General features: G+C 39.1%; 2 protein-coding genes, 1 long non-coding RNA gene and 1 other non-coding gene across 8 annotated transcripts; 1 reads left to right on the forward strand and 3 right to left on the reverse strand.

Annotated features, from left to right (window-relative positions):
• Positions 1 to 1,494: 1,494 nt before the first annotated feature.
• Positions 1,495 to 9,690, reverse strand: cunh15orf48 (chromosome unknown C15orf48 homolog). Of its 5 annotated transcripts, none has more exons than XM_062962967.1 (5): positions 9,595 to 9,690; positions 4,945 to 5,009; positions 4,451 to 4,536; positions 2,693 to 2,753; positions 1,495 to 1,938 (listed from the first exon to the last, which is right to left on the reverse strand). In XM_062962967.1, exons 1-5 carry the CDS (start codon positions 9,638 to 9,640, stop codon positions 1,870 to 1,872), a joined length of 327 nt encoding a protein of 108 aa, XP_062819037.1. In that variant the 5' UTR covers positions 9,641 to 9,690; the 3' UTR covers positions 1,495 to 1,869. The 5 variants fall into 5 exon arrangements, with proteins under 5 accessions (XP_062819037.1, XP_062819038.1, XP_062819039.1 ...); XM_062962968.1 differs by lacking the exon at positions 9,595 to 9,690 and adding an exon at positions 8,973 to 9,033; XM_062962969.1 differs by lacking the exon at positions 9,595 to 9,690 and adding an exon at positions 8,912 to 8,971.
• On the reverse strand, positions 1,761 to 1,843 carry mir147 (microRNA mir-147). The gene has a single exon (NR_129867.1). It is a non-coding gene; the product is annotated as a microRNA mir-147 (primary transcript).
• A 1,444-nt stretch (positions 9,691 to 11,134) lies between the features above and the next one.
• afg2b (AFG2 AAA ATPase homolog B) lies at positions 11,135 to 19,233 on the reverse strand. Its single transcript, XM_062962962.1, has 9 exons — positions 19,103 to 19,233; positions 16,356 to 17,462; positions 15,558 to 15,743; positions 15,113 to 15,268; positions 14,402 to 14,611; positions 14,006 to 14,233; positions 13,114 to 13,248; positions 11,826 to 11,951; positions 11,135 to 11,718 (listed from the first exon to the last, which is right to left on the reverse strand). The coding sequence occupies exons 2-9, from the start codon at positions 17,427 to 17,429 to the stop codon at positions 11,572 to 11,574; spliced, it is 2,262 nt and encodes a 753-aa protein (XP_062819032.1). The 5' UTR covers positions 17,430 to 17,462; positions 19,103 to 19,233; the 3' UTR covers positions 11,135 to 11,571.
• LOC134293901 (uncharacterized) lies at positions 18,199 to 23,832 on the forward strand. Its single transcript, XR_010000873.1, has 2 exons — positions 18,199 to 18,500; positions 20,631 to 23,832. It is a non-coding gene; the product is annotated as an uncharacterized LOC134293901 (long non-coding RNA).
• Positions 23,833 to 25,824: the final 1,992 nt, after the last annotated feature.

Below are 25,824 nucleotides of genomic sequence, written 5' to 3' on the forward strand. Positions count from 1 at the left end.
AGGCTTAATTCAATAATGGTTTATTCTGAGTAGAGAAAAACAGGTCAAGGATAATGGACTGTTCTTCACATGTGTAACCATACAGTCTGTTAAGATCTTCTCTTTTCAGAAATTAAAATGAGCTGGTGAATATTACAGCAATATTATAGCAATAAAATGCTGGCTGCCCAACACTGAATTTATAATAGAACATGTGAAGCAGGAACCTACATGTGATAAAACCATAACCTGCTTTAGGTCCAACTTACAAATCTGCTCATTTAAACTGTATCATTAGTATAAACCAGGCATGGCAAGCTTCGGCCCTCCAAGTGTTTTGGACTTCAACTCCCACAATTCCTAACAGCCTATCGGCTGCTAGGAATTGTGGGAGTTGGAGTCTAAAACACCTGGAGGGGTGAAGTTTGCCCATGCCTGGTATAAACCCTTTCCTTGAAATTGTTTCTCTGAGATGCATCAAAAGCAAACTGCTCCAAACCTTTGGCGTTCTTTCTTATAAATAACCTGATATTATTGATGTTGCTTCCTTCTTTTTAACTATGAAAATAGCTTGGATATTCTTAGCCTGGCCATAGATTTACATTCAACAATCTGCCTGCACGTATATTGCTTTTATTCAGAGTCTGCTTTAGACATTCACCCGAATCTTGCAAGATGAATGTTGTTGACGAACTAGATGCGTGAATCTGCCTCGAGTAGCTATCACCTGACCTTTTGAAAACTATCCAACATCAACTAGATAACCAATTTATCATAGAAAACACAATATTGCAAAGTTTTCAGAAATTAGGAAGGACAGGGCTTATCTTTGCCCGTACAGGGCTCAAATTCTACTGAGTCATTCTGGTTTCTAGAAAGAAACATCACCTCAAACATAACTCTCATGTTGCTGCACAAGATAAAAGCTGATTAAGGTTTTAGGGGAAAACTCTACTTGCCCTATCAATCTTTTTTAAGCTTCACATATATCTTGCATCATCATTCTTACTTTTTACTCAGGGGAGGTATTGTTATGTGACAGCCATTCTGACCTTGAGATTAGGTAAGAGTTTTGGTTTTAAGCATGACTCAACTCAAAAGATGGAGATGTTTTGGTGACCCTAAGGCAGTGGTTCTCAACTCCCAGAAATCCTAACCGCTGGTAAACTGGCTGGGATTTCTGGGAGTTGTAGGCCAAAACACCTGGAGACTCGCAGGTTGAGAACCACTGTCCTAAGGCAACCCTATCATGGGTCTTTGTGGGGCTGAGTGTGTGTGGCTTGCCCAAGGTAAGTTTCCATGACCAAGAGGGGAATCACAAGATTAGATTCCATAGTATTTGGGAGGGGGGGCATGAAAATGAAAAGATTTTAACAGGGAGAGGTATCAAAGACATCCAAGAAAATAATTTCAGCAGCACTGATTAAAGATGAGTGAAAATTGCAACCATTCTATTCAATATCCTGTTTCTATCTGTGTTGAACAGAAGGAAAATTCTGTTTGCTACTCCAAGTATTCCAGGTTTAAACAACTTTATTGAAAACATAAAGCTACAGGATAACCTCAGACAAAAATAGTTCAACTCTTTTAAGGCTCACAAATGGATAAAGGCCATTATATATACTTCAAGAATGCAGAGAACGCTGAACATCTTTCTTCAAGGCAAACATGGCTGTTCTAAGTGCAAGCAAATCCCGTTATTTTTGGACTTTGGGGATGTATGCAGGGAAACTTCTGAAAAACAAACTGTAATGTCTAAAGTCCAAAAAGCTGGAGGGAGACCCTAAAAATGTAGCAGAAGCATTTCCGCACACTGGTTTCATTCATCTAGTTTGTGCGGAAGTGATTCCACTAGATTCATAGAGTGTCACGTGAAGAGGCAGGCACCCATCACTTCATCATTTTTTTGACTTTCTCCAGCTCTTCTATGGGCTTCCATTCCTGGTTGATTGTTATCAGCTACCAGACATTTTGAGACAAAAAGACATAGAAAATATATTAAAAACCATCCAGTTATTTACTGCCAATTTCCCATTATATATGAGCTACCTTGTAAATTTATGATTATCATTATACTGGAATATCTGTAGAAGATCTATGTTGTGTAAACCCTCCTAATAAAAATTAAGGCAGACTTTTAAAATATGCTCAGTACTGCTGGATTATGTCCCATCTCTTGGCAACAAAAGAAACATTTCTGGACGTAAACATTTCTGAATGAGAACAAAATATGTTACCATTATTGTTTAATTACCAATTTATAAAAAAAATCCATAGTAAACAGTTTAAACTTATGAAAAGAAGTGATAATAAAAGCTTTTAGCTGATTATAATATAATATTATATATATATATATATATATATATATATATATATATAGTGCCTGCATTTCTTGCCGTTCTTTCAGAAATGTATTAGGATTATTACTCCTTTATTAAGTTACAGACTCAGTTTAATACAAGGAAATTAGGCTTTGTTATGCCTTCCAGAACCAAAAAATTCCACCTAGAATGAGTTGTAGAATTAGTTCTGCAGTTCAATGGAAATACTAATTCATTTCAAGTTATGAATTGGCTTTGATATACACATTGCAATTCTATTTCTACATTAGCTAATATACAGAAATATTAATAATTTCAGGAAATGTGTACATTATAGGGCAGGAACTGAATAATTTATTGCAATTTCCTTATTGGTAGAATACATTCATTACCTTTTGGGGTTGGGTAGGGTTCACATGTTCCCATGGTTCTGGGTTGCCAGTCTTGTTAAAACTAAAAATTAAATGTTTTATTTAATGTGACTCACATGTATGACATCCTAGCTGAAGAGCAAGTTCAAGAGCAAGTCCAAAAAGCTCTACTTTTTGTATAAGAAAAGTGTATACTCCTGTAAGCAGGAGTATGCACTTCTGTTCTGCAAAAAGTAGATCTTAGAACCCAATCCTTAACACTTAGAAATGAGACCCACTTATCTAAACCAACCTTAATGTCCATGAATGGACAGATTATTCACCAATATACATATAAGAAACCAAAAACAATCACTTTCCTCTCTACTGCTATCTAAATGCAAAGCTGCAATAATTGTCTAACCTTAGCACAGAGATAAAATGCCTTGATGTGAAAGAAGATGAGAGTAAAACTTGGATACGGTAATATTTCCCTTTACATTTCTTCTATTTAAGTGCATGAAATATCTAGTCCGTTTTAATCCTGAATTTTAGACTCGCGTCTTGTGATCACTATATTTTAAACTTTGTTCTGTGTATTTTAATATATGTATTTGTAGAAATATGTTTTAATGTGTGCAATTTATATAATGTTTATTATGATTGTGTATGTTTAGCTATGTTTTAACTCACCTCGAGCCATGAGGAAAGACAGGTAAGAAATAAAATTAATAATACTAATAATGTTCAGTAGAACACCTACAACTCTTTATTTTTGTTGCTCTTTTTCACAACAACATAGTAACTAACCCACAAAAATGCACCTTGAAACAGAAAGTGATTTTAAATCCTAAAGCAAACTTTAAAACTGGGTTGCTGTGACTTTTCCGGGCTGTATGGCCATGTTCCAGAAGCATTCTCTCCTGACGTTTACCCACATCTATGGCAGGCACCCTCAGAGGTTTGCTGAAAACTAGGCAGTGTCCAAACGCAAATCAGGAAACATGAAAGGCACTGCAGATTAATTCAACCAGAGAAGTCAGCCATAGCAGAGCACTTGATGAACCAACCTGGACACAGCATATTATTTGAGAATACAGAAATGCTGGACCACTCTAACAATTATAATGTCAGACTACATAGAGGAGCCATCGAAATCCACAAGCATGCGGACAATTTCACCAGTAAGGAGGAACCTATGAAAATAAACAAAATCTGGCTACCAGTATTTAAAAACTCTAAAATTACGATGGTAAATAAAGAACAACACTCAAAAACAAGGGAATTCCAGACAAGACACAATCAGGGCTAGCTAATCACTTCACAAAGGATTCCCCCAGGCAGAAAGTAGCCAGGTTTTGGAGCTGCAAGGCCATTAAATGCCAATCAAAGAGGCCAATTGAAACATTCACACTTGTCTCAAACAGACAAGAGTTCTTTCTCCCACCCTGGACATTCCACAGATATATAAAACCCCCACTTGCCTAGTTTCCAACAAACCTCACAACCTCTGAAGATGCCCACTACAGATGTGGGCGAAACGTCAGGAGATAATGCTTCTGGAACATGGCCATACAGCTCGGAAAACTCACAGCAATCCAGCCATATAAAACATTATAAATGTACTACATAAAACAATTGGCGTACAGGTCTTGCCTATTAAAATTCAATACCACTAAGATACAATAAAACATCAAAGATAAAATTCATTAGCTAAGAGCATCGACGGCAATAAAGCAAACCAAAAAAAGCTTGCAATTGTTTTCAGATGGTTCATATCGGGAGGAAATGCTTACTTACATCACATCAGATTTTCTCATAGCATTGAGACTCGCCAGCGTTGCTCCTATTCCAGCAAAGGAGACAAATGCAATCAGAGGAATAAGCTGGAAAACACAAGGAAGGCGAGGAATGGGGGCGATGTCCAAAAAGTAAATACATCAATAAAGGCATTTAAGGATCCAAATGTGGAGCTTGTTCCCAAAAGGTACATTGCAGAGGATATGCACTCTTTTGCTATATAACGACATCTCCCAAGCTCTGCTTCTAAACGAACCTTTTGATTGTTCTGATCCATGCATAAGTATTCTACTCCTAGCCAACAATGTGCTGCCACCTATTTTGATTTGGTACCTTTTGGAACCAAACTCCAGAAACAAAGACATATATTTCCCTTTCCCAGCATCTGTGGACAGAAGTGGACAGCTCCTTCCTGCCCACAGTCTCTGCAGAGGATGGGATGCTCTGGCCATCAATGGCATGTCATGAAGTTTGTTCAAAAAGCCAAGCCTTACTTCTTTCTTCTTCATCATGAGCTGGAAGATCCCCATATTCCTCATGGTGACCAGCAGGTGCAGACCTGGGAGAAAAAAACCCAAGTCCCAGGGTTATGATCTTGGGCATCACTATGGACAGAAGCCCCCTACCCACCCACTCTGCGGTATTGGAGACCTCTATTACTCTCCACTGGTAATATAATCCGCCTGACAACCTGCCCGTCTGGATCCGCATTAGAGTCCAATGAGAGAGGCAATTCCTCTTTTATACCCCGTTAACGCCCAAGGGCTGGATGTGTCCCAAGTCACGTAGTGCGGATGAGACCGCGGGCTCTGAAACCGCATCTGCTGAAAAGGGTCCCGACAACCGCGGGACTAGGGCGCCCCCTGCAGGCGAAGTTAAGGACTGCAACCTGACTCCATTGGGAAGAGTAGGATTAAAGAAAGAACTCTTGAGCCAGGATCTATATCAGGCATGGGCAAACTTGGGCCCTCCAGGTGTTTTGGACTCCAACTACTGGCTGTTAGGAATGGAGGGCCCAAGTTTGCCCATGTCTGCATTATAATAATGAAGTCCAAATGGGCATGTTGCAGAAGCATTCTCTCCTGACGTTTCGCCCACATCTATGGCAGGCATCCTCAGAGGTTGTGGGGTCTGTTGGCCGCTGTTAGCTCCAGCTCCTGCCAACCTAGCAGTTCGAAAACATGCCAATGTGAGTAGATCAATAGGTACCACTCCGACGGGAAGGTAACAGCGCTCCATGCAGTCATGCTGGCCACATGACCTTGGAGGTGTCTATGGACAACGTCAGCTCTTCGGCTTAGAAATGGAGATGAGCACCAACTCCCAGAGTCGGTCACGACTGGACTTAACGTCTAGGGAAACCTTTACCTTTTAGGGTTTATATATCCGTGGAATAATATTCAGGGGTAGGAGAAAGACCTGCCTTTCAGCTTCAAACTCTGCCTGGGGGGATACTTTGTTAGGAGGTGTTAGCTGGCCCTGATTGTTTCTTGTCTGGAATTCCTCTGGTTTTTTTTTAATGTTTCTCTTTATTTGCTGACCTGATTTTAGAGGTTTTAAAAAATACCGTTAGCCAGATTTTGTTCATTTTTATGGTTTCCTCCTTTCTGTTGAAATTGTCCACATGCTTATAATAATATACAGTAGAGTCTCACTTATCAAACATAAACGGGCCAGCATAAGCGAATATCTTGGATAATAAGGAGAGATTAAGAAAAAGCCTATTAAACACCAAATTAGGTTATGATTTTACAAATTAAGCACCAAAACATCATGTTCTACAACAAATTTAACAGAAAAAGTAGTTCAATACGCAGTAATGTTATGTTGTAATTACTGTATTTACGAATTTAGCACCAAAATATCACGATATATTGAATACATTGACAACAAAAATGGCTTGGATAAGCGAATCTTGGATAAGTGAGACTCTACTGTAATAATAAAATTTTATTTATATCCCACTACCATCTCCGAGAGGGACTCAGGGCAGTACATATAACACTCAAGCTATGACATACAAAATACAACAAGTGCAAAAAAAAATACATAGACAATAAACAGACAGCACAACATCATAAATTCACAGTCCCACTGGCTTCTCTGTTTAGTCGGACATGGTGGTTGTTAGAGTGGTCCAGCATTTCTGTGCACTGAAAAAACAGGAATTCCAGACATGAAACAATCAAGGCCAGCTAACACATCCAAACAAAGGATCCCCCCAGGCAGATAACAGTAAGGATTTGAAGCTGAAATGCCATTCAATGCTAATCAAGGTAGGCAATTTGCAACATTCACACTTGCCTCAAGTCAACAAGAGTTCTTTCTCCCATCCTAGACATTTCACACACATATATACCCCACTTGCCCAGTTTCCAACAGACCTCACAACCTCTGAGGATGCCTGCCATAGATGTGGGCGAAACGTCAGGAGAGAATGCTTCTCAAACATGGCCAGACAGAAAGGAAAACTCACAGTAACCCAGTGATTCTGGCCATGAAAGCTTTCAAGAACATATTGAACATCTCTAAATAATGATGATGATGATGATGATGATGATGATGATGATGATGATGACGATGACGGTGTCTAGCTTCGTTCTAAGGTAGGGCAGTAGGCCCAGAGAACAACCTGAGAAAAATGGATTTTCCCAATTCCTTTGAATTCTACTTAATTTTGGATATTTCCAGTTGATAGGTCAAACGTAAGGAAATAAAAAGCATCGGGTGATGTGCAATGGGAAGCCATTTATGTCTGCCTTGAACGTACAGTAGAGTCTCACTTATCCAACACTCACTTATCCAACGTTCTGGATTATCCAACTCATTTTTGTAGTCAATGTTTTCAATACATCATGATATTCTGGTGCTAAATTCACATGTACAGTAATTACTACATAGCATTACTGTGTATTGAACTATTTTTTTCTGTCAAATTTGTTGTATAACATGATGTTTTGGTGCTTAATTTGTAAAATCATAACCTAATTATATATTATATTTTACATGTAATATTACTAATAATATTACAATATATTGAGACAGTACAATATAGTAATTTATTACCAGTATTGTACTATGCTAATATAATATTGTATGTAAATTTAATTTGTAAGCCGCTCGGAGTCCCCTTCGGGGTGAGAAGGGCGGCATATAAATGTAGCTAATAATAAATAAATAAATAAATAATTTGATGTGTAATAGGCTTTTCTTTAATCCCTCCTTATTATTCAACATATTTGCTTATCCAATGTTCTGCCGAACTGTTTATGTTGGATAAGTGAGACTCTACTGTATTTCCATTGTTTCAATCCCAATTTCTCCTCACGACAATGGCTTCCAAACAACACCAGTTTCTTCCCTCATTTCTTTGAGTTTCTCCTCTCATTTCTTTCTAGGAGCCTCCAGTCGATTATGTCTTGATTTCTCCTTTTTCTCTCCACTTCTTCATACGGCTTTGTTAATACAGTAGCGTCTCGCTTATCCAACGTTCTGGATTATCCAACTCATTTTTGCAGTCAATGTTTTCAATCTATCATTATATTTTGGTGCTAAATTCATAAATACAGTAATTACTACATAGCATTACTGCGTATTGAACTACGTTTTCTGCCAAATTTGTTGTCTAACATGATGTTTTGGTGCTTCATTTGTAAAATCATAACCTAATTTGATGTTTAATAGGCTTTTCCTTAATGCCTCCTTATTATCCAACATATTTGCTTATCCAACATTCTGCCGGCCCGTTTATGTTGGATAAGTGAGACTCTACTGTACCTTTGAGAGGAGGCGTGGACAGATACAAAATGGACGGTGTTCCTATAGAATTCTCCACAGAAACCAAGCGCTGTGGGACAAAGTAGGCCTCTGGACTGAGCAGTTGAAGCCCCTTCCTTCCACACAGCTGTATAAAATCCACACTGAACTGGATTATATGGTAATGTGGACTCAGATAACCCAGTTCAAAGCAGATATTGTGCATCATCTGCCTTTATATTCTGGGTTATGTGGCTGGGTGTAAAAGCCCAGTAAAGAACAGTTGGGCCGCCATGCGTGCAGGCTGTTTTTTTTTATCCCACCATTCGATAAATATATACAGTAGAGTCTCACTTATCCAACATAAATGGGCCGGCAGAATGTTGGATAAGCGAATATGTTGGATAATAAGGAGGGATTAAGGAAAAGCCGATTAAACATCAAATTAGGTTATGATTTTATAAATTAAGCACCAAAACTTCGTGTTATACAACAAATTTGACAAAAAAGTAGTTCAAAACACAGTAATGCTATGTAGGAATTACTGTATTTACGATTTTAGCACCAAAATATCACAATGTATTGAAAACATTGACTACAAAAATGTGTTGGATAATCCAGAACGTTGGATAAGCGAGTGTTGGATAAGTGAGACTCTACTGTATTTAAAAGAAAACTTATTTTGTGAAAGAAATGCCATTTTACTATGCCGTTGTATATAATGGGACATGTTTGGTGTCCAGACGATAAAGATGACCCGGCGTACATAAGGAAACCTCTGAGGAAAATGTGTTGTCGAAAGCTTTCATGGATTTTTACTCTCCTCAGAGATTTTCCTCAGAGGGTTGTTGTGTGTTTTCTGGGCTGTATGGCCATGGTATAGACCTCACAACTTCTGAGGATGCCTTCCATAGATGTGGGTGAAACATCAGGAGAGAATGCTTCTGGAACATGGCCATACAGCTCAGAAAACACACAACAACCCTCTGAGGAAAATCTCTGAGGAGAGTTAAAGCGAGAGTAAATGTATCCTACTCTGGCACTTGGGCCTTTCTACACAGCCCTTGATATCCCTGAATATCAAGGCAGAAAATCCTATAATATCTGCTTTGAATTGCGTTATCTGAGTCCACACTGACATATTTTCCAGTTCAAAGCAGATAGTGTGGGATTTTAATCCAACTGTATGGAAGGGGCCTTAAATCCCCTTTTCCAAAGGGAGCCATGAAATCTGTTTCAGTACAAAATGGAGGGCATGAAGAAAAGCGGTGGAGGTGGATTTTTCGACAAAGCCCAATCTGTTTGTATAGAAAAGGGATTCCAGTATGTGTTATTTACTACTGAGATTTGCTTTTTGAAGATAAGGAAAAGCTTATACTCATATAGACCTCTATCTATGTTCAATTGTCTGCCTTGTCTGTCTATAAACGGCATTGAATGTTTGCCGCATGTGTATGTTCTGTGATCCACCCTGAGTCCGCTTCAGGGTGAGAAGGGTGGAATATAAATAGAGTCTTGCTTATCCAACATAAACGGGCCAGCAGAATGTTGGATAAGCGAAAATGTTGGATAATAAGGACGGATTAAGGAAAAGCATATTAAACATCAAATTACGCTATGATTTTACAAATTAAGCACCAAAACATGTTTTGCAACAAATTGACAGAAAAAGCAGTTCAATACACAGTAACGTTACATAGTAATCATTGTATTTATGAATTTAGCACCAAAACATCGCAATGTATTGGAAACATTGACTACTAAAACATTGACTACTAAAAGGCAAACTGCGTTGGATAATACAGAACGTTGGAAAAATGAAGGTTGGATAAGCGAGACTCTACTGTAAATCAGTGGTTCTCAGCCTTCCTAATGCCGCGACCCCTTAATACAATTCATCATGTTGTTTGGACAGCCAACCATAAAATTATTTTCATTGCTACTTCGTAACTGTAATTTTGCTACTGTTATGAGTTGTAATGTAAATACAGTAGAGTCTCACTTATCCAACACTCGCTTACCCAATGTTCTGGATTATCCAACGCATTTTTGTAGTCAATGTTTTCAATATATCATTATATTTTGGTGCTAAATTCATAAATACAGTAATTACTACATAGCATTACTGCATATTGAGCTATGTTTTCTGCCAAATTTGTTGTATAACGTGATGTTTTGGTGCTTCATTTGTAAAATCATAACCTAATTTGATGTTTAATAGGCTTTTCCTTAATCCCTCCTTATTATCCAACATATTCGCTTATCCAACATTCTGCCGGCTCGTTTATGTTGGATAAGTGAGACTCTACTGTATTCTGATATGTAGGATGTATTTTCATCCACTGGGTCAAATTTGGCACAAATACCCGATACACCCAAATTTAAATACTGGTCGGGCTGTGGGAGGGATTGATTTTGTCATTTGGAGGTTATAGTTGCTGGGATTTATAGTTCACTTACAATCAAAGTGCATTCTGAACCCCACCAAAGATAGAATTGGGCCAAACTTCCCACACAGAAGTCCCCATGACCAACAGAAAATACTGGAGGGATTTGGGAGGAATTGACAGTGATTTAAGGGAGATGTAGTTCACCTACATCCGGAGAGCACTGTGAACCCAAACAACAAAGCATATGCAGGATGTATTTTCATTCACAGGGTCAAATTTGGCACAAATACCCAATACACCCACATTTGAATACCGGTGGGGTTGGGGGAGGGATTGATTTTGTCATTTGGGAGTTGTAGTTGCTGGGATTTATAGTTAACCTACAATCAAAGAGCACTCTGGACCCAGCCCACAATGGATCTGCACCAAACTTGGCCCACTACCTACATGGCCAACATTGAATACTGGTGGGGTTGGAGAAAGGCTGTTTTTGAATTCTATGAGTTGTAGTTCATGAAATGAAAAAGAGAGGCACATATTACAAATTCAATACTTTTATTGAATACTGAAACAGAGGTTGAGCTGCGCAATTATTTAAAAAAGGGAAATAAATATCTAAAAATACAAGTTAAATTAATGTAACAAGCTACTAGACCAATTTCTTCATTTATAAATATGCTGAATTTAACAGCACTGTGCTCAGTATTCCTGAGCAATTTGGCATTAGGATCTTTCATATCAAAGGCTGATTGCCAATAAAGGCAATAATTGCCCATTTTTTGGAAATCTTGTCATTTTGCAGTCCTGTGACAGATATTAGCTCCCTTGGTGAATTCTGGAGAAGAGACATGTATATTTATAAAAGAAATTAATACCACATCCTGTTTTCTCTCTACGGACCTTTTCATTCTATTATCAGACATTGGTTATGTCAACATAAATTTAGTTTCCTCCTTCTTTCCTCTTTAATAAATTTCATTCTCGATTTTTAAACATTTTTTCATAAAATTCTACGTCTCTGAGGGTTAACGATGGCTTTACAGTCTCCAATGCTTTTTCAAAATCTTGATGTTTCACAGTTGTTGCTTCAACATTATTCCCTTGCAATGCTAATAGAGCAGCCTGATAAATGGAAAAGGCGGGAGAAGAAAAGAAGCACTGTTAATGTAATGGAAAAACTTCTTAAATGAAACAAATGAAAACATAAATGAAATAAAGAAGAACCTCACCTCCTTACAAAGATTTTCAATGTCAGCTCCAGAGAAGAGGTTCACTTGAGCTGCTATATCCTCCAGGGACACATCGGGATCTACTGGGATCTTTTCTGTGCAGATTTTCAAAACAGAAAGCCTTCCCTGTTGCAGAATAAAAAATGTGAAAAGGTCATGCTATTTGTGTATCCTTTATAAGCCAAAGACCTGTAAAAAGGTCCATATTTGGTACTCAGTTTGTTTGGAAACTAACCAGAGTTTATCATAAAGCATGATCTCTGGTTTCAATATTGAACAACAGAAGCCAGGATTTTGTGACGCTCAATCCTGCTGAAATACTTGCAATTCCATGGGGGAGGAGAAAGTTTTGAGCTTTGTTGAAGTCTGTTCCAACTCATATAGATAAAACATGGCTTAGCATTACATATGAGTGTGGCCATTGGCTGCTGCATCCTGTCATTCTCCCAGTTTGTAAAAAAAGTCTACTGTTTAGTATTATGGCTCACTTTATCCTACTCTGCAAACTATATTTTGCAAAAGTCTGAAAAATGAGGTTTTCAAATCATGGTTTTAATTGGGATTGTTAATACACAAACTGTTGACATCTCTGGGTTGCTGTGAGTTTTCTGGACTATATGGCCATGTTCCAGAAACATTATTGCCTGACGTTTCACCCATATCAGTAAATAAAGAGCAACACTAAAACAGGGAAATTCCAGACAGGAAACAATCAGGACCAGCTAACACCTCCCAACAAAGGATCCCCCAGGCAAGAAGCAGCCGGGCTTTGAAGCTGCAAGGCCATTCAATGCTAATCATGGTGGCCAACTGCAACATTCACACTTGCCTCAAACAAACAAGAGTTATTTCTCCCACCCTGGACATTCCACAGATATATAAATCCCACTTGCCTAGTTTTCAACAGACCTTTGAGGATGCCTGCCATAGATGTGGGTGAAACATCAGGAGAGAATGCTTCTGGAACATGGCCATACAGCCCAGAAAACTCACAGCAATCCAGTGATTTTGGCCATGCAAGCCTTCAACAACACATGTTGACATCGCACTCTTAGGCCAATGCTGTGTTTCCAGTGGTTGTTGTACCATTGTGATGGAAGTGGAACCACTTAGATGAGAAGATGGGAAATAAAAAGATTTTTCTTGTATGACAGAAAGCTCAAAACAGACAATGGGTTTGTAATTGTTCTTGTTATAACCACATTTGAGGTGTAAGGGCTCAACTTGGTATGCGCTCTATCACTAAAGGTCAAAATCCATATATTTCACCCATGAATTCATTCTATACCTTGTGATCAGGTGGCGGAACATAGATAATCTTGTCTAACCGCCCAGGGCGCAACAAGGCATCATCTAACATGTCTGGTCTATTTGTTGCAGCAATGACAACAACGTCTTTATTAAAGACCTCCTGAAATTCCAGCTAGTAAGTAGAAAGAAAGAAATAGTTAAGCATTAAATAATCATGGGATCATTTTATATCCTACTTTCCCCCAAATGTTGTAGGCGGCTTCAGAATACCTTGCCACTACAGTGTATTAATCAAGTCAACTATAAAAAGAATTTAAGAAAAAAAATCTATTGATATTAAAAAAGTTAAAACTGCATGGTAACACGGAAAAGGAAAATAAACATAGGATTCATCAGAAATAGCACTCAGTGTGAGATCCTCATTGCTATAATATTCTAATTGCAGTACATTATAGAATAGAAAGCAAGCCTCTTCCATGAAGTGTTAGATTTATCTAGTAGATCTCATTTTGCTGGTGTTGATATTTACTGAATGGCAAAAAAGAAAAACAAACCAGGCAGAATATACAGGAAAACGAACAGTTTTTGAAAGGAAGAGCTGTTTGAAAAATGATGGAATTGGTAAAAGATATACACGTCAATGTTCAATCTATTTAACTTTTCAATATGTAGCAGTACTGAGAACTTGCTATGTATTCTTTAGGGTGGCAACAAATTCTTCAGCACTGTGGCATCCATACTAGGATACTTGCTACCTTACATTCTGGGATTACAATCTAAAGTCAAGTGCTATTTGTTGAATGAGAACCTGTCTCAAGATGACATGCATAGGACTCTGATCAACAATACAGACCATTCAAAATCCCTCTTTGCCTAAGCAATAGCCTCTTGGCTCAGCAGTACTTCTAACTTGTCCTGGGAATAAATACCTCTTTTTCATTTTCAATTTGTTCACCACTGCCACCTTCCAACTCTGCTTTATACCCTCTTCTCTCAGTTAATTTCAGGCCAACACCATCCATTTCATTGAGAAGGACAGAAAGAACTCTCTCTTGAACCCCATGATCAGTTTTACCAACTGATCGAGATCCCAATATAGCATCAATTTCATCCAGGAATACTATTGCTGGTGTATTTGCTCTTGCTTGTCGAAATACCTTGAAACAGAGAAAAGGGAAAAAATGGGGAGAACACATTAATAAACATTAAATGCAAAAGTGAGTATAAATAAAGGTGCTTGTATACATTTTGACCTGTACCAATATAATTTTCTAAATTCAGATGAACACTATTATGGCTATGGATTATGAAGATCAAAACCAAACCTGAGACAAAATCTTCTCTGAATCTCCGACATAAGGTGAGAAAAGGTCTGCGCCACTCACAGACAGAAAGGAACAGTGACAGCTTGTGGCTGCTGCTTTTACAAGTGTAGTTTTGGCACAACCTGATGGTCCGTACAAAAGGATACCCTTTGGACGGGTCAGTCCCATCCTAACAAAAGCCTCAGGAAATTTGATAGGCCATTCAATGCTCTGTAAATATAAAAAAGAAAAGAACTGAGTGTGTAGCCAATTACAGATATTCCTGATTTTCACTTTAAGAACCATTGTCTACTTTACTTACAACTACAGTTTATCTAAAATTAGTTAAAATAAGCCAGGATCAAACTATAATTTCAGATGCTGGTTTATTAGTCCACTTTTGTTGAAATGAACCACACTTTCTTAGCTTCAGAAACAAAGCATTACTGATTTTTTCTAATATGAAATCAATCACTTTCATACTTCCCCTATTACATGCAAAGAAGGCAGAGAAAGGAAAGAGAAAGTGAATTAGAAGCTTACCAGAATTTATCTATGACTGCCTAAAGCATGGTTTATATGGTCATCTGAACTGCAGTACTATCATACAGGTTATCCTGTTTTATGGAGTTCATGCATTAAGATATTCATTCTAAACGCTTTGGAAGAAGAACTACAAAAATGTTAAGTAAAATAATAACTGAATGTCTAAGATTTTCTGGAGAGTTCTACCTGCTTTAATTTTAATTTCACATCTTCAAGACCACCAATCTGATCCCAGATGACAGGTTTGAAGTCCATCAGCCCAATTCCGCTTCGGAAAGAGGATGGTTGAATCTTTTTCAAAGCTTCATAGAAGTCGGACATATGAACTGTGTTAACCGAATCCTGAAGAAATACATATAAAAGTAGAAAAGTTGTGCTTGCTTTTAATGCTAAAATTGTTGAAATCCTTCATTCATTAAAAATTACATCCATCCCGCTAGTGTGGACACAGGGTAGGCAAAGATATATTCTCACATCCCTAGAGTGTTCTGGAATGGCTGGTTGGAACAACACATCAATTCATGTCTTGTTTACCACAAGAGCACTAAATAGGATAACACACCAATCCCCAAGAATCACAATCTTGATGGAAAAAATAGATCTGGTACGGTACTTTAAAGTGGATTCTTACTGAACAATCTCGAAACACAGCTTGCATTGCAGCCTCTCTGCAAAGTGCTGTCAGGTCAGCTCCGACATAACCAGTAGTTATTTCCGCAAGTTCAAGCAAGTTAACATCGTTTGAGACGGGCATGTTTGCAGTAATCAGCTGTAGAATGGACTTCCTTTGTTTCAGGGTTGGGGTCCCAATGATAACCTAAGACATTGAAAGAATGAAAATTTCTGGGTGTTCTTCCACACGCCTACAAGTTTGTATGTCAGGTTTTAACAGATTCTGATCTTCACATTTAATTTATTGATGTTTATTGTTTTATCGTAATTATATGATTTAGTTGTACACTCATTCATCACCCTGAAGATTTTGGATCAGCCTCCCCCAAAGCTTTCTAATTTAGTATCAGAGCGTTAAAAAAATCCTTGAAAGTGTGAGCCACAATAGAGAAAACTTAAAAGTGTAGTATTTATCCAGCCTCTGATGGTGCAGCGTGTTAAACCGCTGAGCTGCTGAACTTGCTGACTGAAAGGTTGGTGGTTGGAATCCAGGGAGCGGGGTTAGCTCCCGCTGTTAGCCTCAGCTTCTGCCAACCTAGCAGTTCGAAAACATGCAAATATGAGTAGATCAATAGGTACTGCTCCAGCGGGAAGGTAACAGCATTCCATGCAGTCATGCCGACCTTGGAGATGTCTACAGACAATGCCGGCTCTTTGGCTTAGAAATGGAGATGAGCACCAACCCTCCAGAGTCGGACATGACTAGACTTAATGTCAGGGGAAAACCTTTACCTGTACTAGTATTAATTATAATCACCTCACGGTCAATTCTGCCAGGCCTCCTGAGGGCAGGATCGAGGGCATCAGGCCTATTTGTTGCTGCGACGATCACCATGTCATTTTCTCCACCAATGCCATCTATAAGAGTTAACATCTGAGCTACCAGACGATTTTCTGGGGCATTACTTGAACTTCCCCGTTTAGGACACAAAGAATCAATCTCATCAATAAAAAGAACTGTTGGTCCTTCAGTGGATAAGTCTCTCGCTTCTTCAAACACATGCCGCAGGTTCTCCTCGCTTTCACCAGGCCTTGAGCCATAGATTATAGGGCCATTGATGCAAAGGAGGCAAGCCCCTACCTCCCTGGTGACTGCTTTTACCAGGAGGGTTTTGCCCACCCCTGGAGGTCCAACCAGGAGGATACCTTTAGGGACAGAAAGGCCTAGTTTCTGGAAGGTTTTTGGAAAGTGCAATGGCAGGCCAATCATCTCTTTTAAGGAGCTGCTGGCATCATCCATTCCTGCCACCTGGATTTTGGCACTGCTCTCCATCAAATGGTTATACCAGTCCAGTGTGGCCATATCTTTAATGGTAATGTTGGTTTTGGGGGTTACCAAACCAGCTCCCTCTTGAGCATCAGGGTCCGTAGACAATATTTCAATGTATTCCACTGGATTGCCCAAAATTGGGGCAAATGAAACAACGTGATGAAGGGCAACATAGGTATTTCTCAGCAGGTCTTTGACTACCTCCTGGATCATGGTTTCTGGAGTGGATTTTTTCAAGGAGCGATTTTTAAAAATGACTTTGACTGTCACTCTTCTTAGCCTATGACACTGCAGTAACTTCAAGTCACTGACGCTCACTGTGAGATTATGTAACTGGCTCTCCTTCAGGCCCCGGGTTCTGCATTTCAGATCAAGCTGTACGTAGCCGTCGGCCAAATCATGCCTGGGCCAAGCGGCACACAAGCAGCAACCAGCAGGCAAGGTGATCCTAACTGGAGATCCCAGCTTGGCAGCCAAGGCGGAAAAAGCAGCAGGTCCCAGTCTGCATCTCTGTGTGCCTTCGTCTTTGGGATCTTGGGGAAGCAGGTTTAGTAGAGCCATCTTCGGGTGCAAATCACAAAAGTGGGTATTGCCCTGAAAAGTTTAAAGCAACAAGAATTAAAGAAATACTTGGTTTACTTGGCCATTGCACCAGCACGTAAACTGGGAAAAGAGAAGTAATTTACAGGGAAGGAAAGGCTACGTTTTATCTCAATGTTCAAAGGTTTTCTGCAGAAGTAGTCAACGCTAATAAAACCTTAGGATCTGATTCCTTTCTTTTGGTCTGAGAGGGCATCTGTAAAGGTTCACCTAGGCCCCATCTACACTGACCACATAATCCAGTATCTGAATGCAGACTATTTGCTTTAAACTGGATTATATGGCAGTGTACACTCATATTATCAAGTTTAAAGCAGATAATATGTATATAGAAACTGGATGATATAGTCAGTGTAGATGGAGCGTTATGACTTGGATGTATGTATGACTTGGATGTCATACAGAGCAAATCATTTTGAATCATGTGGAATGATTCTACTATGTGGAATGCCCTTTCCTTAGAAATTAGACATGTATGCAAGATTCACTGTGTATTCCTACCTATGGTCCATTTCAAAGACGGCATAAAGTACAGTATATGCTAATTTGTGTTTTTGTGTATATTTTATTTTTTACTGACTTTGAAATTTTGGGATCTAAGCGGTATACAAATATTTGTAAATAGTACATTAAATAAGAAGCAACCAAATTTCAAAACATCCATCTAGTCTAGGAGCTTTGATTTCCACTATTGGCCCTCCCCATAAACACTCCCAGAAAGGTATTACAGTAGAGTCTCACTTATCCAAGACTCCCTTATCCAAGGTTCTGGATTATCCAATGCATTTTTGTAGTCAATGTTTTCAATATATCGTGATATTTTGGTGCTAAATTCGTAAATACAGTAATTACAACATAACATTACTGCGTATTGAACTACTTTTTCTGTCAAATTTGTTGTATAAAATGATGTTTTGGTGCGTAATCTGTAAAATCATAACCTAATTTAATGTTTAATAGGCTTTTCCTTAATCTCTCCTTATTATCCAAGATATTCGCTTATCCAAGGTTCTGCCAGCCCGTTTAGCTTGGGTAAGTGAGACTCTATTGTATTATTATTATTATTATCATTTCTTTTTCTCTCAATTGAGACACAAAGCTGCTCATGACATTAAAATACAGTGCCCTTTAAAATTCACAACATACAAATATTATGGAAACCAGGTGCCGATAGCATCCTCAAACTATCTACATACCATGCAAGTCAACACTCCCCAGCTTTGCTTCTAACAATTTCATCAATAAGTCCTTTCTTCCCTTATGCCTGCAATATAAGGTGGTTTCTCCCTAAATATATGCACCCATAACAACATATTAATCTGGATCTATTTAATTTTTTTGCAATTCCTTCCCCAACAATATATACAGTATTAAATACTCCAAGAGTAGAGACATTACAACAGAACCTTGGAAGTGAAGTTTGTAACACTGTGCTTTGACAATGTGAGCAGTCAGTGCATAGCTGCCAGGACAATTGCAACCCCTTAAACTGTTTTTTAAGATGGGTTTTGCAGTCCTGCTGAAATCATTATTGCAACATTTATTCTTCTATATAACTTTATTTGCTTAGCCTTCATATAATAACTATGGTTATTATTGGCTGCACATCAGCGACTCTCAAGTCCCAGACTCACCTAAGAAGGGCAGTTGAAATACATCAAGGCTTAGCTGAATGTCAGATGTGCATTTTCTTTTGGAAGCAGGAAAAGGGATGAAAACGTGCTCATCCAACTGAATGGTCTAAAAGCAATGTGTTTAATTGGCTAGGACACTTGTCAATCAACCCATGAGTTGCTCGAGTTGATCCAATCAGAAGTGGGCGGAAAGAGTACACTCGTAGGCTCGGTCAGAGAGAGGAGGTGGGGAATAATGGAGGAGGAAGAGGCTGCTGATTGGATACTATCCTGAGGTGGGCGGGCTGATGTTTCAGAAAGTGAAAGTAGAGAAGTTTGGCAAGGCTGCAGTTGGTGTCAATGTTATTCTTCTCTCCGCTGTGTTTTGGAGATATCTCTTCTCAACACTCACATAGAACAGAGCAATAGCTTCACATTAAAGCAGCTTTGCATGCCCATAGACACCGATTCCAAGCATGTGCAGAGTGCATCTCATAGCCATACTTTCATAAACATGAATTTAACATATACCTCTAAAAGCCAAAATTTTTAGAGTGTAGAACAGACATTGGCAAACTTGGGCCCTCCAGGTGTTTTGGACTTCAACTCCCACAATCCCTAACAGCCGGCAGGCTTTTAGGGATTGTGGGAGTTGAAGTCCAAAACACCTGGAGGGCCCAGGTTTGCCCATGCCTGGTGTAGAAACTACAACATGAAACCAAGGATAGCTCTGCACTGTAGAATTAACACAGATTGCTTTAACTTTAAGTGCCATGGTTTGATGCTATGGAATCCAGGAAGCTGTAGTTTTGCAAAGTCTTGAGCCTTTGCAAAACCAACAAAGGATTTCCCCAGGCAGGAAGCAGCCAAGCTTTGAACTTGAAGCTATGCTAATCATGATGGCCAATTGCAACTTTCACACTTGCCTCAAACAGACAAAAGTTCTTTCTCCCACCCTGGACATTATTCCACTGATATATAAACCCCACTTGCCTTGTTTCCAGCAGGCTTCACAAACACTGGGGATGCCTGCCATAGATGTGGGCGAAACGTCAGGAGATGAAGCTTCTGAAAAATGGCCAGATAGCCCGGAAAACTTACAACAACCCAGTGATTCTGGCCATGAAAGCCTGCGACAACATCTTGAGCTTTTCCTGCCAAAGAGTGCTGTTGTCTTGCCAAACTACAAATCCCAGGATTCTATAGCCTTGAGTTCTAGTAGTATCAATTTACATAACTTCTACTCTATGATCTTACATTGACATTGTGGCGATTTTGGATTATATTAATTAGTTGGTTTATAAAGATATTTCACTAAAAAATGCACACACACATGAATGGATGTTTTCATAAGTTCCACTAGATGGCAGCTGAGCATCAAGGATAAATAAATTTATTTCTTTGGCAAGAGGACTTTTAAACAGAGTAGTTTTTGTTGAAACTAAACTTAATCCAGTATTCTTCTAGGTCTTTGCAGAAAACTATATGTAAATGTATCAAATGCCCTAGTTGTTGTATAAAATGCACTATTTTGCCTGTTTGCCTTTAGGAGTCAAATTCACTTACAGGACAATCCATTATAGTGGATCGGAAACAGCCCAGAAGACATATATTCAACACAGATAAAAGCATGCAGATAGTAGCTGAACATCACAAGTAAGAACATGCATGTAGAAGATACAAAAAGGACATAAAACCTCCATGCATGTACCCTGAAAAGTCAGCCAGTGGCTGCCAACCAGAGACTGGGATGTTAACAACACCTACATGAAGGATACCGGCTCTAGATTGTCCGTAGATGTGGCAGCCCTACCCACAGAGAACCAAAGAACTCACACCGATGGAAATGTGACTTGGAATCCCCCATTGATCTGGGCAGCAGGCATGTTTAGGAAGCATAGGGCATGCTAATATGGGGACTTTAGGGGGAAAGGTTGAGTCCAGGGATGCCATTGTTGCCCATTGAGATTTGCCACCTGAGGGGGTGACCCATTCTTTTGTAGGACCATCCCTAGTGAAGGGACCATAAGCCAGAAAATAGTAAACTTTTGCCTATGTAGCTTTGCCTCTGCGTATGCCCCTCCCTTCTTGTGAACTGGTGCCTTTCTAAGGGGTTGTTCCAAAGAGAGAAAAAGCTCAGAGTAAACAAGTGAGGTCACAGGTATCAGTTATGCCAAGTAGGTGTGGAAGGTGAGGAAGACCCTCAGCCATTGGTCAATTTTAGATAAGCCAAAGGTATATATTCTTTGTTTGCTACGCACATGTTGCGACGGCCATTTGCATGGTACGGACCCACTAGAGTGGGTGCCTACGGCTGTTTGCCTTATCATCAGCTGTGATGATAATAAAAGGCTTGTTTTATTGCTCTCTTGGAATTCTCTCCTTTACTTCCCCTCCGGGCTAGTCTCCAACACTAGTAAGGAAGTTCAAGTCCTTATTTCCTTCAAAAAACGGGAAGGAAATGATTTCCCCACAAGTAGAGTAGAGATATCAGATGTGTCACTTACCTGTGTCCATCTTGCAATGTTACTATAAATTGTACACTTTGCTATTGCTCACAAGATCTTGCTGACTGTCCGGCTACCATGCAGCTGTGAAAAAGGCACAAAGCTGCCTTGCCAAGAAAGAGGGTGGCAGTCTTAACAATCACTGTTTGTTTGTTTTTGTTTGCTTGCAATTCATTCTACAAAGTGCCAAGCATATGGTTTCTATGAAGCACTACTGTAAAAGCAGAGGGGGTGGTCCTATTTACTTAGACTGCAAGAATGAGTATGCATGGTTAGCATCATAATAATTAAGAAAATGTGGCGGGTTCGACAGGGGAAATCACAGTTAATTTCGTTGTTTGTGTAGGTGCTTGACCTGGTGCTAGAGGAACGGTGAGGAAATAATATACCTGGTCTTTGCAAGTGTAGCTGTAGCAAGGTTTCTAGGGCTTCTGGAGATCCCATGAGATGTGAGATCTTACAGGAGCCCCAAACCCTTCAGGGAGATCCTTGCCTTGTTGAACTTAGGTCAGGCCTCACATAGGCTTCTTTCATGTATCCCAACCATTATCAACTATCTCTTATTGTTATTTTGAAAACCTGGCAACCCTATATGCAACTTCCATGGTCTGTGAAAGTATTCATCCCATGGATGGAAATAATGTCTTGATTCCAGGACCTTAAAGGCTACATGGATGAAAGGAGAAGATAGAATTATGAAAACAAGAAATATATAAGATCTCAGAAGGGAAGAAAGTGCTTTTTATGCAGCCTGGATTTGCAGGCTTCTAACTGGGATGGGTAGAGTGACCTGAGATGGGGGGAAAAAGAAAAAAAACAACATCTCTTTTTAAGTTTTGCCAGCTATTGTGAAAACAGGAAAAGGGTTCCTGTACCTAGAATGGATATATAAAAAGGGGAATGTCAGCCCATGTTGCTTGTGACCTGGCAGTATGGAAATCCAATCTTGTTGAAATTCCTTCCTCTAGCCAACCATTAAAGGCACAGAAGCCTTCTCCAGTTTTTCCTCCGGCGATTCTTATCTGCCAGCATAACTGTTCTGTGTCTGTCTTCAGCTAGTGTTATGCATTCGTGAGGGATAATTTTGCCCTTGCCAGTTTCTGAGGCTCATTTGCTGGAAATAAGAGATGACAGAGTCTTGTCTGTTGTTTTAACTGCTCTCTGTTTTTATGATTATGAACTCATCAAGAAGGACATTTGGTATTTGGGCTGTTTATATATTTTACAAACACGATCTCTAAAGGCATGCTCTCCAACCTTTCGCAGATGAAAACGGGGCCAAGCAGCATCAGAGTGTGTGGTCAAGATGGTAAACAACATTATCGATGAGAAAGAACAAAGAAACCAGGAGAGAATGTAGCAGGTTGTTTTGCCTGCACCTATTGGGAAAGCCACTATTCCACACCTTCCTCTCCTGCTCCCCCTGCTGAGTGAAAACTGCTTCTGTACTTTGAACTCAATTTGCAGCAAGTGAAGTATGCTGAAGACAAAGGGGGAAAAGTGGGAGGAGAGGAGAGAAACTGGGACATTTTAAAATCAACTGAAAAGGTGGCGAGATAAAGGCTTAGTACGGAATGTCCCTGCCAAATCAGGACATCTGAAGGATATATACATGGCCAATAATCTATTCTAGTAGTTGCCACTGGTTCGTGGATCAAGTGGGGACAGTGGTTTCTCCCATGTTCTGTGCCCGATCCAATAGAAACATAGCCAGATATTCCTGGATGTTAGATTGATATGCAGAGCTATAAAGAGACCATTTTTGTTGGAATGGGTATACACAGAGACAAAAATGGAGTGAGCGGCAGAATGTAAATGAGTAAAATAGATTAAATAGATTTCTATAAAAAATAATTTCTAAATGCAATGACAAAAACAACACTTACCTAATGCATTTTAATTAGGAAATATGTTGTGAAGCTTCCAAAAAAGCAAATCTATAGAAAACACAGCCTCGTACACTTTCAAGAAGAAGTGCAAACCAATGCTTCTCAAGTTATTTGATGTGAGGGACTGACAGTTATTTTGTTGCAATGTGCCATGGGCTGTACATAGCAAATAGACCATATTTGTTTCCATTTGCTATAATCATGCATTCCTTTCCTGGAAACCCACCAGGGACCAGCACTTGTCTGAGATCCACCACTTTGAGAAGCATTAGTGGGAAAAAAGACAACAACGTCTCTTGTCTAGGAAGTAAATGTATTCTGTGAAGTCATTCGGCTATAAAGGGCTCACTTTTCATATGGTTTCCATCACACTATTGATTTCCAATCACAATGCAATCTCAGAACAGGTTTTATTAAGAATCTAGACTGTCAGAATAAAGGGGGTAGAGATTATAATGCTTTTTTGGACATATGCCACTTGAAACACAATGCTTGGTGTTGGCGGAACTTAGCTGAAATGATCCTATCTAAAAGTAATCTCTCCTGATTTCATTTCAAAACTCTCAAACATTTTGGTGGAACTTAAACAGAACTTAGCTGAAATAATGTAATGGTCTGCTGCTATCACAGTGATGTTTCAATATGAGGTTGGAGGTGGGATGAGATGAAGAAGACATTTAGGGTGGACTTTTTATCTTGTCAGCCTCTCCTATCTGGAAGTAATCTCTCCTGATTTCATTTCAAAACGTTTTGATCATGTTCTCTGCAACAGTCTGAAACAAAGATACATACATGGAATATACCTCATAAATAACATCATAATATTCCATCATAATATCACTAACAACAAACTGTCTTCCTTTTCATAGGGCATCCAACAGAATCTGCAATTCATATGAATCATCACAGTAAAGAGTTGCGTGTTGCTTGTGTCAGGGCTATTTGTCCAGGAGTTAAAAATGTTTCACTTGGCTGATATCCTTTCAACATATATTTCCCCTATTGGCAAAGTCTTAGTTCTTGTATTTGAAGCAAGTGTCAGATCTTTGCATAATCAAAAGCTGATGCGCATTGCTAGAAAGAAAGGTCATATTTAATTTTTCTTCGTATTTCTTTTCTGTTTCTTATTACATCAGAATGTTACTCTGTGCTACTTGGAGGACCTCATGTTGGAAAATGGAACAGCTGTTTGGTGGAAACAGTATACTCCCTGCATCTACATATCTTCTGCTTGCATCTAGATGAAAAGCATGGTAGAATACTCATAGAAATCACTGAACAGTTCTGGTCACCAAGCCCCAGAAAAGGCTACTTCACAGCTGGTTAAAGGGTTGGAGCAACTCTTCTGTGAAGAAAGATTAGAGTCTTTTTTAGCTTAGTGGAAAAGGAAGGGGACATATAAGAGATGTACAAAATTATGTGCTGTGTGGATAAAGGAGCTAGGGATCTTGTTTCTCTGACTGTCATAATGTTATCATAATGCTAGAACTTAGGCTATCCAGTGAAGCCAAATGATGGAAGATTCAGCATCTAGTCTACATGTAGAATTTGCTACCACAAAACATAGTGATGGCCAACAGCATAGACAAGGGATTGTGTGTCAGGAGTAAGAACTGTCTTGCTCTCAGCTTAAGAATGGAAAATGGAATGCCGGTGGACAACAAAAGAGAGATCACCTTGCATCTGGAAATCTATATCCTCAATGGGAAAGATCATGTGGATCCAGAATAGATCTTCACAGTCATTTACAGACCCACCACCAAGACTCAACCTCTGGAAGACAATCAGACTAGGCCACGAGGGATCCATGATGTGTAACATTTCCACATTAGCCAATATGGCAGTACATAACAAAAAACACAAGGTAGAATCATATAGAGCATGGCAGTGCCTAAGCGCTGAATTCTGACACTCGTGCTGTCATAATTATAAGCCAACATTGCAAAAATTATATACGTCTCTGGTGATCTTTCATTTGAATAGTGCTGTCTGCTATAAAATATCCCAATGTTCATCTAATTGAGAAGTATAGAGCCATAAGAATATTTTTACGTGCCTTGGTGTATATAAATGCAAACACATGTGTGTGCATATATGTATACTTGTTCATGTCCCATTTTGGACTAGTATATGCATATGTCTGTATTGTGTGTGTACGTTTATTTGTTTACATCAAGCAGCTTACATCAATCCTAGTATATACAGTGATGTTACTCTTTTGGTATGGCCTTCATTCTGCAAAACTGGGACCTAGATAAAATTGCTGCCAGATGTAAAATACTCAGATTATTACATATTATTGGCAGAGGCAAGCATTCATTCTTTTGCGCGGTCAATAAAAGTCACA

Source organism: Anolis carolinensis, unplaced genomic scaffold (genome assembly GCF_035594765.1).
Source record: "Anolis carolinensis isolate JA03-04 unplaced genomic scaffold, rAnoCar3.1.pri scaffold_11, whole genome shotgun sequence".
NCBI classification, from domain to species: Eukaryota; Metazoa; Chordata; class Lepidosauria; order Squamata; family Dactyloidae; genus Anolis; species Anolis carolinensis.